This window comes from Nerophis lumbriciformis, linkage group LG16 (genome assembly GCF_033978685.3).
Source record: "Nerophis lumbriciformis linkage group LG16, RoL_Nlum_v2.1, whole genome shotgun sequence".
In the NCBI taxonomy this organism is placed as follows: Eukaryota; Metazoa; Chordata; class Actinopteri; order Syngnathiformes; family Syngnathidae; genus Nerophis; species Nerophis lumbriciformis.
The window spans coordinates 7648055-7664598 of NC_084563.2; the positions used below are offsets into that span (position 1 = coordinate 7648055).

The 16544-nt window shown below is 40.7% G+C and overlaps 1 protein-coding gene across 1 annotated transcript in view; it reads right to left on the reverse strand.

Annotated features, from left to right (window-relative positions):
* Positions 1-1312: 1312 nt before the first annotated feature.
* Positions 1313-16544, reverse strand: part of cplx2b (complexin 2b) — a 22373-nt gene continuing 7141 nt past the window's right edge. The window contains exons 2-4 of the mRNA XM_061977305.1: positions 13651-13733; positions 6177-6355; positions 1313-2051 (exon numbers count right to left, since the gene is read on the reverse strand). Coding sequence (XP_061833289.1) covers positions 1854-2051; positions 6177-6355; positions 13651-13681 — 408 coding nt within the window. The 5' untranslated portion in view covers positions 13682-13733 and the 3' untranslated portion in view covers positions 1313-1853. The remainder of the gene's footprint in view (positions 2052-6176; positions 6356-13650; positions 13734-16544) is intronic.

Here is a 16544-nt window from a genome sequence, read left to right on the forward strand (position 1 = left end):
TTATGGATAGATGCCACTTAGACACGTTAGCATGATGCTAACCAAAAATGTAAAAAAACGTTGGAGACAGACGTCATTATGACATGTTAGCATGATGCTAACCAAAAATGTTCAAACGTTATGGACGGACGACACTGAGACATGTTAGCTTGATGCTAACCAAAAATGTTGAAACCTTATGGATAGATGCCACTTAGACACGTTAGCATGATGCTAACCAAAAATGTAAAAAACGTTGGAGACAGACGCCATTATGACATGTTAGCATGATGCTAACCAAAAATGTTCAAACGTTATGGACGAACGACACTGAGACATGTTAGCTTGATGCTAACCAAAAATGTTCAAACCTTTTGGACGGACGACACTGAGACATGTTAGCTTGGTGCTAACCAAAAATGTTGAAACGTTATGGATAGACGCCACTGAGACCTGTTAGCTTGGTGCTAACCAAAAATGTTGAAACGTTATGGATAGATGCCACTTAGACACGTTAGCATGATGCTAGCCAAAAATGTCCAAACGTTATGGATAGATGCCACTTCGACACGTTAGCATAATGCTAGCCAAAAATGTCCAAACACTATGGATAGATGCCACTTAGATGCGTTAGCATGATGCTAACTAAAAAAATGTAAAAAATGTTTGAGACAAATGCCATTATGACATGTTAGCGTGATGCTAACCAAAAATGTCCAAACGTTATGGATGGATGCCACTGAGACACGTTAGAATGATGCTAACCAAAAATGTAAAACACGTTAGAGACAGATGCCATTATGACATGTTAGCATGATGCTAACCAAAAATGTTGAAACGTTATAGATAGATGCCATTTAGACACGTTAGCATGATGCTAACCAAAAATCTAAAAAAAACGTTGGAGACAGACGCCATTATGACATGTTAGCATGATGCTAACCAAAAATGTTGAAACGTTATGGATAGATACCACTGAGACACGTTAGCATGATGCTAACCAAAAATGTAAAAAACGTTGGAGACAGACGCCATTATGACATGTTAGCATGATGCTAACCAAAAATGTTCAAACGTTATGGACGGACGACACTGAGACATGTTAGCTTGATGCTAACCAAAAATGTGAAACGTTATGGATAGACGCCACTGAGACATGTTAGCTTGATGCTAACCAAAAATGTCCAAACGTTATGGATGGATGCCACTGAGGCATGTTAGCATGATGCTAACCAAAAATGTCAAAAACGTTGGAGACAGACGCCATTATGACATGTTAGCGTGATGCTAACCAAAAATGTTGAAACGTTATGGATAGACGCCACTTAGACACGTTAGCTTGATGCTAACCAAAAATGTTGAAACGTTATGGATAGATGCCACTGAGACATGTTAGCGTGATGCTAACCAAAAATGTCAAAAACGTTGGAGACGGACGCCATTATGACATGTTAGCGTGATGCTAACCAAAAATGTCAAAAACGTTGGAGACAGACGCCATTGTGACAAGAAGACAAAACAAAGAAATTATTGCAAAAGTATGGCTTAGTGGTGGCGTCCACCATCTTAGTGGTGGCGTCCACCATCTTGTCTGCTGAACAACACAAGTAGTCTTTGGTCTCGCTGGGCACCACTTTGACCTCAAGAACCAAGACGCTAAGCCCCGCCCCCCTCCATGTTTGCATTGATTGTCTACGTACTGAACGCCTTGAACTTCTGCCTAGCAACAGATGACAGCCGGCCAATCAGAAGAGAGGAATATCACGCGGTTAGTACAATAACAAAAAAAGGCAGTGTGAAGCCTCTGGACATCCATCCTGACTCCGCCCCCAAAAGTCCACTTAAGTGAAGATGCCCCGCCCCCTGGTACGTGTTTACTTCTTGAACATGTCCTGCAGGGGGCCCGGCAGGAACTTGAGCACCGTGTCCAGGATGCTCTCCTCCTCGTCCTGGTCGTCGTCTCCGCAGCCGGGCGGGATGGCCTTCTTGGGCCGGGTCAGCGAACCTTGGCACGCCTGCTCCATGGCCGCCTTCTCCTCCGCCTCCTTCTCCTCCTTCTTCTTCAGGCCGTACTGCGCGGCAAACAGGAAGTGCTTGATTAGTCGGTCGGATTGAGTGAAATAATTTTAAACAGAGAAAGATGTCATTATGAACCTAGTAAGTTGAATGATGCGGACACGTTAGTTACTTTCTAATTCTGCCTAGGAGACTTTGCATGTGTGAGTAATATATAACTATAATGACATAATACTTGTTTATGTCACCTTTTATTGTTCAATGATTATTACATATGTCTAGCTGGTGTGCTAGTGTGTGCTTAGCTGTTGTGTAGCTGCTCATAGTACTCTATGGAATAAATTGTGTGCTTGTATCGCACCTGATATCACACACAAGTAAACACGCTGAGGGACTGCTTGTATCACACAAGATATCACACACACACACACACACACACACACAAGTAAACACGCTACAGGACCGCTTATATCGCACATGATATCACACACAAATAAACACGCTGCAGGACCGCTTGTATCGCACATGATATCACACACACACAAGTAAACACGCTGCAGGACCGCTTGTATCCCACATGATATCACACACACAGGTAAACACGCGGCATGGCTGCTTGCATCGCACATTATATCACACACGCAAGTAAACACTCTGTAGGCATGCTTATATCGCATATGATACCACACACAAGTAAACATGCTGCCAGACTGCCTGTATCGCATATACTGTAATATCACAAACAAGTACATCTGCAAGAATGCTTGTATCGCACATGATATCACACACATGTAAACATGCGGCAGGACTTCTTGTATCGCACATGATATCACACATGAGTAAACACTCTGCAGGACTGTTTGTATCGCACATGACATCACACACAAGTAAATACTCAGCAGGACCGCTTGTCTCGCACATGATATCACACACAGTTAAAAACATGCTGCAAGACTGCTTGTATCGCACCTGATATCACACACAAGTAAACACACTGCAGGGCCGCTTGTATCGCACATGATATCACACACAAGTAAACACGCTGCAGGACTGCTTGTATTGCACAGGACATCACACACACACACACACACACACACACACACACACACACACACGCTGCAGGACCACTTGTATCGCACATGATATCACACACAAGTAAACACGCTGCAGGACCGCTTGTATCGCACATGATATCACACAAGTAAACACGCTGCAGGACCGCTTGTATCGCACATGATATCACACACACAAGTAAAGACGCTGCAGGACCGCTTGTATCCCACATGATATCACACACAGGTAAACACGCGGCATGACTGCTTGCATCGCACATTATATCACACACGCAAGTAAACACTCTGTAGGCATGCTTATATCGCATATGATACCACACACAAGTAAACATGCTGCAAGACTGCCTGTATCGCATATACTGTAATATCACAAACAAGTAAATCTGCAAGAATGCTTGTATCGCACATGATATCACACACACGTAAACACGCGGCAGGACTTCTTGTATCGCACCTGATATCACACACACGAGTAAACACTCTGCAGGACTGTTTGTATCACACATGATATCACACACAGGTAAATACTCAGCAGGACCGCTTGTATCACACATGATATCACACACAGTTAAACATGCTGCAAAACTGCTTGTATCGCACCTGATATCACACACAAGTAAACACACTGCAGGGCCGCTTATATCGCACATGATATCACACACAAGTAAACACGCTGCAGGACCGCTTGTATCGCACATGATATCACACACACACAGGTAAACACGCTGCAGGACCGCTTGTATCCCACATGATATCACACACACAGGTAAACACGCGGCATGACTGCTTGCATCGCACATGATATCACAAACGCAAGTAAACACTCTGTAGGCATGCTTATATCGCATATGATATCACACACAAGTAGACATGCTGCAAGACTGCCTGTATCGCATATACTGTAATATCACAAACAAGTAAATCTGCAAGAATGCTTGTATCGCACAATATATCTCACACACACGAGTAAACACTCTGCAGGACTGTTTGTATCACACATAAAATCACACACACGTAAATACTCAGCAGGACCGCTTGTATCGCACATGATATCACACACAGTTAAACATGCTGCGAGACTGCTTGTATCGCACAGTATATCATACACAAGTAAACAGGCTGCAGGACTGCTTGTATTGCACATGACATCACACACACGAGTAAACACTCTGCAGGACTGTTTGTATCGCACATGCTATCACACACAAGTAAATACTCAGCAGGACCGCTTGTATCGCACATGATATCACACACAGTTAAACATGCTGCAAGACTGCTTGTATCGCACATTATATCATACACAAGTAAACAGGCTGCAGGACTGCTTGTATTGCACATGACATCACACACACGAGTAAACACTCTGCAGGACTGTTTGTATCGCACATGACATCACACACAAGTAAATACTCAGCAGGGCTGCTTGTATCGCACATGATATCACACACAGTTAAACATGCTCTAAGACTGCTTGTATCGCACATTATGTCATAAACAAGTAAACAGGCTGCAGGACTGCTTTTATCGCACATGATATCACACACGCACAAGTCAACACTCTGCATGACTGCTATTATCGCACATGATATCACACACATACACACAAGTAAACACTATGCACAACTGCTTGTATCGCACATGATATCACACACAAGTCAACACTCTGCAGGACTGCTTGTATCACACATAATATATCACACACACACACACAAGTAAACACTATGCACAGCTGCTTGTATCGCACATGATATCACACACAAGTCAACACTCTGCAGGACTGCTTGTATTGCACATGATATCACACACACGAGTAAACACTCTGCAGGACTGTTTGTATCGCCAATGATATCACACACAAGTAAATACTCAGCAGGACTGCTTGTATTGCATATGATATCACACACAAGTAAACATGCTGCAAGACGGCCTGTATCACATATAATATCACAAACAAGTAAATCTGCAAGAATGCTTGTATCGCACATGATATCACACACACGTAAACACTCTGCAGGACTGCTTGTATCACACATTATACCACACACAGTTAAACATGCTGCAAGACTGCTTGTATCGCACATTATACCATACACAAGTAAACACGCTCCAGGACTGCTTGTATCGCACATGATATCACATACAAGTAAATACTCAGCAGGACTGCTTGTATCACACACAGTTAAACATGCTGCGAGACTGCTTGTATCGCACATTATATCATACACAAGTAAACAGGCTGCAGGACTGCTTTTATCGCACATTATATCACATACGCACAAGTCAACACTCTACATGACAGCTTATATCGCACATGATATCACACACACACAAGTAAACACTATGCACAACTGCTTGTATCGCACATGATATCACACACAAGTCAACACTCTGCAGGACTGCTTGTATCGCACATAATATCACACACACACAAGTAAACACTATGCACAACTGCTTGCATCGCACATGATATCACACACAAGTCAACACTCTGCAGGACTGCTTGTATCGCACATGATATCACACACAAGTCAACACTCTGCAGGACTGTTTGTATCGCCAATGATATCACACACAAGAAAATACTCAGCAGGACTGCTTGTATCGCATATGATATCACACACAAGTAAACATGCTGCAAGACTGCCTGTATCACATATAATATCACAAACAAGTAAATCTGCAAGAATGCTTGTATCACACATGATATCACACACACCTAAACACGCGGAAGGACTGCTTGTATTGCGTATGATATCACACACGAGTAAACACTCTGCAGGACTGCTTGTATCACACCTTATACCACACACAGTTAAACATGCTGCAAGACTGCTTGTATCGCACATTATATCATACACAAGTAAACACGCTCCAGGACTGCTTGTATCGCACATGATTTCACACACAAGTAAACACGCTCCAGGACTGCTTTTCTCGCACATAATATCACACTCACACACAAGTAAACACTCTGCACGACTGCTTGTATCGCACATGATATCACACACAAGTCAACACTCTGCAGGACTGCTTGTATCGTACATGATATCACACACAAGTAAACACGCTCCAGGACTGCTCGTATCACACATGATATCGCAACAGTACCTTGTCCCTGATGGTCTGTCGGACCTTCTCCCTCTCTGCTTCCATGCGAGCGTGTTTGATCTGCCGCTCCTCCTCCTGTTGCCTCAGTGCCTCCTGACGCTCCTCCTCCTTCTTGGCAGCATCCGGGTCCTTCTTCTCCTCCTCGCCGCCCAGCATCTTGCCCATGTCCTTGGTGGCCCCTGCACACACACCCAAGACCACCAGGTGAAGACTAAGTCCAGGTCTAAGGTCCAGACTATTTTCCAGCGAGGGCATCGTAAATACAAGTAGAACTACTTGACACATGCTAACATGCTAACGTTAGCATTCTACCATGCTAACTTTTTTTATTAGCCAATTTTATAGCCAAACACCTCAAAGTCATATTACTTGGTACCTGGCATATGCTAACAGTTAATATGCTAATGTTAGCATTCTAGCATGCTAACTGGTTTATGATCTAATTTTACAGCTAAAAACCTCAGAGTCATACAACTTGGTACTTGACGAATGCTAACAGCTAACATGCCAACGTTAGCATTCTATGTTTGTATGCCAGCTGTTAGCATGCTAACGTTAACATTCTAATTTTTTTTGCCAATTTTCCAACCGAACACCTCTGAGTCATATAACTTAATATTTGACACACGCCAACTGTTAGCATGCTAACATTAGCATTCTAGCGTATTAAAATGAGCATGCTAACTTTTTTCAGCCAATTTTACAGCGAAACACCTCAGAGTCATACAACTTGGTACTTGACACATGCTAACAGCTAACATGCAAATGTTAGCATTCTAGCATGCTAACTTTTTTATTAGGCAATTTTACAGCCAAACACCTCAGAGTCATATAATTTGGTACCTGGCATATGCTAACAGTAATATGCTAATGTTAGCATGCAAATATTAGCCTGCTAACTTATTTTTTCTTGCCAATTTTGCAGGCCAAACACCTTGGGTCATATAATTTGGTGCCTGACACATACCAAATATAAGCTTGCTAACGTTAACATTCTAGCATACAAACATAGCATGCTAACTTTTTTTGAAGCCAAACACCTCAGTGTTGTATAACATAGCACTTGACAATTTCCCACTGATTGCATGCTAACGTTAGCATTTTAGCATGCTAACTTGTTTTTGCCAATTTCCCAATCGAACACCTTAGAATCATATAACTTAATACTTGACACATGCCAACTGTTAACATGCTAATGTTAGCATTCAAACATATTAACATTAACATGCTAATTTTGCTATATGACTGAGGTGTATAATGTACCTAATAAACTAACTGAAAAAGGTAGCATGCTAAGTTTAGCGTGCTAAAATGGTAACTTCAGCATGCGTCTAGGACCAAACTATACGACTCGGAGATGTACATTTGTAAAATTAGCTAAAAAAATGCTAGCATGCTAACATTAACGTGCTAACATACCAACAATGACGTGTTAACTGTTAGCAAAAAAATGACTGAGGCGTATAACTGCCAAAATAACTAAAAAAAAAACTAGCATGGTAATGTTAGCATGCTAAAATGCTAACTTCAGCATGCTTCAAGTACCAAAGTATACCACTCGGAGATGTCAATCTGTAAAATTTGCTAAAAATACTAGCATGTTAAGAGTGACCTGCTTACTGTTAGCATTAGTCAAGTACCAAAATATACGACTGAGACGTATACCTGCCAAAATAACCAAAACAAAGATAGCATGCTAAAATGGTAACTTCAGCATGTGTCAAGTTTCAAAATATATGACTTGGAGATGTCTGTCTGTAAAATTTGCTAAAAATGTTAGCATGCTAACAGTAACGTGCTAACATACCAACAATAGCGTGTTAACTGTTGGCAAAAAAATTACTGAGGCGTATAACTGCCAAAATAACTAAAAAAAACCTAGCATGGTAATGTTGGCATGCTAAAATGGTAACTTCAGCATGCGCCAAGTACCAAAATTTACGACTCGGAGGTGTACATTTGTAAATTAGCTAAAAAATGCTAGCATGCTAACAGTAACGTGCTAACATACCAACAATGACGTGTTAAATGTTAGCAAAAAAATGACTGAGGCGTATAACTGCCAAAATAACTAAAAAAAAACTAGCATGGTAATATTAGCATGCTAAAATGCTAACTTCAGCATGCGTCAAGTACCAAAATTTACGACTCAGAGATGTACATTTGTAAAATTAGCTAAAAAAATGCTAGCATGCTAACAGTAACGTGCTAACATACCAACAATGACGTGTTAACTATTAGCAAAAAATTACTGAGGCGTATAACTGCCAAAATAACTAAAAAAAAACTAGCATGGTAATGTTAGCATGCTAAAATGCTAACTTCAGCATGCGTCAAGTACCAAAATTTACGACTCAGAGATGTACATTTGTAAAATTAGCTAAAAAATGCTAGCATGCTAACAGTAACGTGCTAACATACCAACAATGACGTGTTAACTGTTAGCAAAAAATGACTGAGGCGTATAACTGCCAAAATAACTACAAAAAAACTAGCATGCTAATGTTAGCATGCTAAAATGCTAACTTCAGCATTCGTCAAGTACCAAAATTTACGACTCAGAGATGTACATTTGTAAAATTAGCTAAAAAAAATGCTAGCAAGCTAACGTGCTAGCATACCAACAATGACGTGTTAACTGTTAGCAAAAAATGACTGAGGCGTATAACTGCCAACATAACTACAAAAAAACTAGCATGCTAATTTTAGCATGCCAAAATGCTAACTTCAGCATGCGTCAAGTGCCAAAATTTACGGCTCAGAGATGTACATTTGTAAAATTAGCTAAAAAAATGCTAGCATGCTAACAGTAACGTGCTAACAAAGCAACAATGACGTGCTAACTGTTAGCAAAAAAATGACTGAGGCGTATAACTGCCAAAATAACTAAAAAAAAACTAGCATGGTAATGTTAGCATGCTAAAATGCTAACTAAAGCATGCGCCAAGTACCAAAATTTACGAATCAGAGATGTACATTTGTAAAATTAGCTAAAAAAATGCTAGCATGCTAATGTGCTAGCATTCCAACAATGACGTGTTAACTGTTAGCAAAGAATGACTGAGGCGTGCAACTGCCAAAATAACTACAAAAAAACTAGCATGCTAATGTTAGCATGCTAAAATGCTAACTTCAGCATGCGTCAAGTACCAAAATTTACGACTCAGAGATGTATATTTGTCAAATTTGCTCAAATGCTAGCATGCTAACGCCACCATGCATGAAGTATCAACATATACAGTATGATCTAAAGGTGCATACCTTAATAAACTAAACTAAACTAAACCTGCAAAATAAGTAAAAAAAAAAAAAAAAAGGCAATATTAGCGAATAAAATTGCAATATTAGCAAATAAAACTAGCATGCTAACATTAGAACACTAAGCAATGTGCCGTTAAAAACGAGTTAGCTCGCGTGTGTGTGTCGCTGTCGCGCACACACCGCCAGCCTTCCCGTGGTGTGGCGCCATATGGCGACAACAAATATGACAAATTATTGCTCAGCTGGTAGGAGGGGGGTGCACGGCGGGGGGGCGGGGCTAAGGTCAGCCAAGTGTTGCGAGGAGAGAGCGCGATGTAGCGATCAATAACAGATAAACCCACAAAACGTACAAATTGTAAAATTATATCAATTTATTTGTTTATTTTAAAAATGCTTTTACGATTTATTTTTTATATGAAAATAAACACATACTAACACTTAATTATTATAATTTTTTTTTAAATGCAATGAATTACAAATAATTAAACATAACTTAATCATTCAAAAACAAATGCAAAATATATATGATGTAACAATACGCATTTGTATGTATTAAAAATAAAACAATTTAATTTAATCTGTGACTTATTTCTTCTTTTCAATTAAAACAATATAATTAAATCACTCCAAAAATGAAACAAAATATATAGTTTATGATAATACACCTTTTTATGTATCAAATTAAATTAACTCATTTATAAAATGCTTTCATTGTTTTTATTTTATTTTTGTAATATTTACTTTTAAAAAGTAGCACATTAAAATATATATATGCAAATATATAAATACTTCAGTTTTTGCTGCCATTTTTCATGACAACTTTGACTATATACACAAAAGACCTCTCAAACATCGTTGTGTCTTAATCTGTGTTAGTGAGCATTTTTTTCTTTGCCAAGGTAATCCATCCCACCTCACAGGTGTGGCATATCAAGTGTGCCTTTGGCTGCCACAATAAAAGGCCACACTGAAATGTGAAGTTTTAGCACACAGCACAATGCCACAGGTGTCACAATTTTTGAGGTAGCTTGCAGTTAGCATGCTGACTGCAGAAATGTCCATCAGAACTGTTACCCGTGAATTGAAGGCGTTTCGAAGAATTTGGCAGTACATCCCACCGGCCTCACAACCTCAGACCACATGTAACCACACCAGGAATATCCACCAGAGATGCTACCCATGAACTGAAGTTCATTTTTCTTCCATAATCCGTCTTCCAAAGGCGTTTAGGAGAATTTGGCAGTACATCCAACCGGCCTCACAATATCAGACCAAGTGTAACCACACCAGGAATGTCCGCCATAGCTGTTGCCCGTGAATCTAATGTTCATTTATCTACCATAATTCATCTCCGAAGGCGTTTCAGAGAATTTGGCAGTACATCACACCGGCCCAGGACCTCCACATTATTAAACAATTAAACAACCACAAAATAAATACTATATATCATTGTTTATGTATTAAAACAGTACAAAACTATTTCATCAAACATTTGAATCTTTTATTTCATTGTATTATTATTTAAAAAATGTAATATGTTAAAAATAATAAAAATCCAATAATTTCAAATATAAACACAAAATATACTCTATAATAATATACTTTTTATGTCTTTATGGACTAAAACGATCGACTTTTGGTCTCCTTGCCTGGGACTCGTCTTCTTCCCTTGGTCCATTATTCAAGTCTTATCGCCATAAAACCCATCTGTTACAATCAGATCAAGAGGTCTGGCCTTCCTCAAACCGAGGACAGGAAATGAAAACACAAACAAATCTCACGTCTTTCATTCTTCTCATGCTCGCCGCTCCTTTTCTTAGCGCCCGCACAAAGATCGCTATCTCCAGATGGACGTCTCACTCGCCACCAACACGCCCGCACGGGAAATAAACCTCCGACTCGTCTTCTGGGTCAGCGTCACCTGCTGCTGATAAGCCAGGGGTGTCCAAACTACCGCCCGCCGGCCTCCTCCGAGACGTCACGAGTTCAACAAAAACATCGCAGTCCTTTCAAATGAATCTTAAAGAACATATCTGCTGCCATCTTGTGGACAACGTGAGTAAATAAGATCAATGACCCTTAAAAGAACGTGGAAGTAATGACACAGCATTCACTTATATGACCCGATCGGAACAACCTTCCCTAGTCATGGAGCTAAAAAAAAAAAATGCAACAAACAAAAGTCAACACACAATCAATCAAAAATAAATTATTGACATATTTAAGACTCCAATTACTTCACATTAAATATTTTTTGGGGGGGAAATACTGCATATTTTGTGTTTGAGAGCTGGTGGGCAGCCTAGGACGGAGTCGGCTCTCTCGGTTGCTTTGTTGGGTCTGTTCCAGCACTGCAGAGGCCGGCACTGTTTATGTGTTGTTTTTGTTTTGTTGTGAGTCTCTGTGTGCACAACATGTACTCATGTACTTTTTTGTGGTCGTACTTTTGTAGCTGTATGTAGAAGTGGCGCTCGGTGCTCTTTTTTTATGTCTTATTGTAAGGGTTTCTTAACCATAGGGCCGGGGCCTATTCATAGCTAGTTGTTTCTCAGCCGTGCTCTGGTATGGTCCTCATTTGTAATACACTTTCCCACCACTTTTTTCAGCCATGACGACATTACACAAACAGAAGAAGTCATGGAGAAGTTTCTTAAGCGCAAAAAATACGACTAAAGTGGTGAATCTGCATTTTCATTTGCACTTTAACTTTATTGACGGTTTAGTTAAGAAACACATTTATTATTATTTTAGTTTATTTATTTGAGAACAACATAATTGTATGTGTATTTATTGTCGGGGCCCCGGGCCCCTCTGTAGTTGAAGGTTGGGCCCTAAACTCCAAAAGGTATAATCTACATCAGCGATATTCCAACAAGTTGTTTATTGTATGTATATCATTGTCGGGGCCCCGGGCCCCTCTGTAGTTGAAGGTTGGGCCATAAACTCCAAAAGGTATAATCTACATCAGCAATATTCCAACAAGTTGTTTATTGTATGTATATTTATTGTCAGGGCCCCTCTCTAGTTGCAGGTTGGGCCCTAAACTCCAAAAGGTATAATCTACATCAGCAATATTCCAACAAGTTGTTTATTGTATGTATATTTATTGTCGGGGCCCCGGGCCCCTCTGTAATTGAAGGTTGGGCCCTAAACTCCAAAAGGTATAATCCACATCAGCGATATTCCAACAAGTTGTTTATTGTATGTATATTTTTGTTGGGGCCCCGGACCCCTCTGTAGTTGAAGGTTGGGCTCTAAACTCCAAAAGGTATAATCCACATCAGCTATATTCCAACAAGTTGTTTATTGTATGTATATTTATCTCGGGGCCCCGGGCCCCTCTGTAGTTACAGGTTGGGCCCTAAACTCCAAAAGGTATAATCTACATCAGAGATATTCCAACAAGTTGTTTATTGTATGTATATTTATTGTCGGGGCCCCGGGCCCCTCTGTAATTGAAGGTTGGGCCCTAAACTCCAAAAGGTATAATCCACATCAGCGATATTCCAACAAGTTGTTTATTGTATGTATATCATTGTCGGGGCCCCGGGCCCCTCTGTAGTTGCAGGTTGGGCTCTAAACTCCAAAAGGTATAATCGACATCAGCTATATTCCAACAAGTTGTTTATTGTATGTATATTTATGTTGGGGCCCCGGGCCCCTCTGTAGTTGCAGGTTGGGCCCTAAACTCCAAAAGGTATAATCTACATCAGCAATATTCCAACAAGTTGTTTATTATATGTATATCATTGTCGGGGCCCCGGGCCCCTCTGTAGTTGAAGGTTGGGCCCTAAACTCCAAAAGGTATAATCGACATCAGCTATATTCCAACAAGTTGTTTATTGTATGTATATTTATGTCGGGGCCCCGGGCCCCTCTGTAGTTGCAGGTTGGGCCCTAAACTCCAAAAGGTATAATCTACATCAGCAATATTCCAACAAGTTGTTTATTGTATGTATATCATTGTCAGGGCCCCGGGCCTCTCTGTAGTTGAAGGTTGGGCCATAAACTCCAAAAGGTATAATCTACATCAGCGATATTCCAACAAGGTGTTTATTGTATGTATATTTTTGTTGGGGCCCCGGGCCCCTCTGTACTCCAGCAGTGTAAAGACAAAGAAGGCGTGTAGATGCGCCCCCTGGTGGCCGGGAGGAGCATGACACCCCAAACAACAGAGCTGGTGTTAGCGTGCTGAGAGGAGGAGGAGACTCACCGCCCAGAGCTTGCTTCATGACAAAGTCCATGTTGTGTTCTTCCACCACGTCTGCTCAGAGGAGGAGGAGGACGACGCTTCACCTGCAGCAAGAGAAGGAGGAGTGAGACAGATTCTTCTTCTCTGCTTTTCATTTGATCATCCCGCATGGCCATAATGTGATCAAACATCTCCTTCCTACCCCGGGAGGAGCCAACACAAGTCGGATGGAGGAGGAGAGGAACGAGGAGACAACCGAGGGAAAAGAAGGTGAAGAAGAAAGGAAAGCAATCAGAAGGAAAAAGAGATTGAATGAAAAGAGGGAGAAGGAGGACAAAAACTGTCAGAGAAAAAGATGGAATGTGAAAATAAAGACTTCTGTTGTCGGTTTCAGTAGATTCCAGAAGAATTGATGGACCATGAAGATGAACCATGAGGATGGAAAATGATTAAAGACAATGAAGATAAATCATGTAAATGGACCATGAGTTTGAAGATGGACCATGAAGATGAAGATGGACCATGTAGATGGACCATGAGTTTGAAGATGGACCATGAAGATGAAAATGGACCATGTCGATGGACCATTAGTTTGAAGATGGACCATGAAGATGAAGATGGACCATGTAGATGGACCATTAAGATGGACCATGTTTGAAGATGGACCATGAAGATGAAGATGGACCATGTAGATGGACCATGAGTATGAAGATGGACCATGAAGATGAAGATGGACCATGTAGATGGACCATTAAGATGGACCATGTTTGAAGATGGACCATGAAGATGAAGATGGACCATGAAGATGTAGATGGACCATTTAGATGGACCATGTTTGAAGATGGACCATGAAGATGAAGATGGACCATGTTTAAAGATGGACCATGAAGATGAAGATAGACCATGTAGATGGACCATGAGTATGAAGATGGACCATGAAGATGGACCATGTTTGAAGATGGACCATGAAGATGAAGATGGACCATGTAAATGGACCATTAGTTTGAAGATTGACCATGAAGATGAAGATGGACCATTAAGATGGACCATGTTTGAAGATGGACCATGAAGATGAAGATGGACCATGAAGATGAAGATGGACCATGTAGATGAACCATTAGTTTGAAGATGGACAATGAAGATGAAGATGGACCATGTAGATGGACCATTATGATGGACCATGTTTGAAGATGGACCATGAAGATGAAGATGAACCATGTAGATGGACCATTAAGATGGACCATGTTTGGAGATGGACCATGAAGATGAAGATGGACCATGTAGATGGACCATTAAGATGGACCATGTTTGAAGATGGACCATGAAGATGAAGATGGACCATGTAGATGGACCATTAAGATGGACCATGTTTGAAGATGGACCATGAAGATGAAGATGGACCATGAAGATGTAGATGGACCATGTAGATGGACCATTAAGATGGACCATGTTTGAAGATGGACCATGAAGATGAAGATGGACCATGAAGATGTAGATGGACCATTTAGATGGACCATGTTTGAAGATGGACCATGAAGATGAAGATGGACCATGTTTGAAGATGGACCATGAAGATGAAGATAGACCATGTAGATGGACCATGAGTATGAAGATGGACCATGAAGATGGACCATGTTTGAAGATGGACCATGAAAATGAAGATGGACCATGTAAATGGACCATTCGTTTGAAGATTGACCATGAAGATGAAGATGGACCATAAAGATGGACCATTAGTTTGAAGATTGACCATGAAGATGAAGATGGACCATGTAGATGGACCATGTTTGAAGATGGACCATGTTTGAAGATGGACCATGAAGATGTAGATGGACCATGTAGATGGACCATTAAGATGGACCATGTTTGAAGATGGACCATGAAGATGAAGATGGACCATTAAGATGGACCATGTTTGAAGATGGACCATGAAGATGAAGATGGACCATGTAGATGGACCATGAAGATGAAGATGGACCATGAAGATGGACCATTAGTTTGAATATGGACAATGAAGATGAAGATGGACCATGTTTGAAGATGGACCATGAAGATGAAGATGGACCATGTTTGAAGATGGACCATGAAGATGAAGATGGACCATGTAGATGGACCATTAGTTTGAAGATGGACCATGAAGATGAAGATGGACCATTAAGATGGACCATGAGGATGAAGATGGACCATTAAGATGGACCATGAAGATGAAGATGGACCATGAAGATGAAGATGGACCATGTAGATGGACCATTAAGATGGACCATGTTTGAAGTTAGACCATGAAGATGAAGATGGACCATGTAGATAGACCATTAGTTTGAAACTGGACAATGAAGATGGACCATGTAAATGGACCATTAATTTGAAGATGGACCCTGAAGATGAAGATGGACCATGTAGATGGACCATTAAGATGGACCATGTTTGAAGATGGACCATGAAGATGAAGATGGACCATGTAGATAGACCATTCGTTTGAAGATGGACCATGAAGATGAAGATGGACCATTAAGATGGACCATGAAGATGAAGATGGACCATGTAGATGAAGATGGACCATTAAGATGGACCATGAAGATGAAGATGGACCATGTAAATGGACCATTAATTTGAAGATGGACCCTGAAGATGAAGATGGACCATGTAGATGGACCATTAAGATGGACCATGTTTGAAGATGGACCATGAAGATGAAGATGGACCATGTAGATAGACCATTCGTTTGAAGATGGACCATGAAGATGAAGATGGACCATTAAGATGGACCATGAAGATGAAGATGGACCATGTAAATGGACCATTAGTTTGAAGATGGACAATGAAGATGGACCATGTAAATGGACCATTAGTTTGAAGATGGACCATGAAGATGAAGATGGACCATGTAGATGGACCATGAAGATGGACCATGTTTG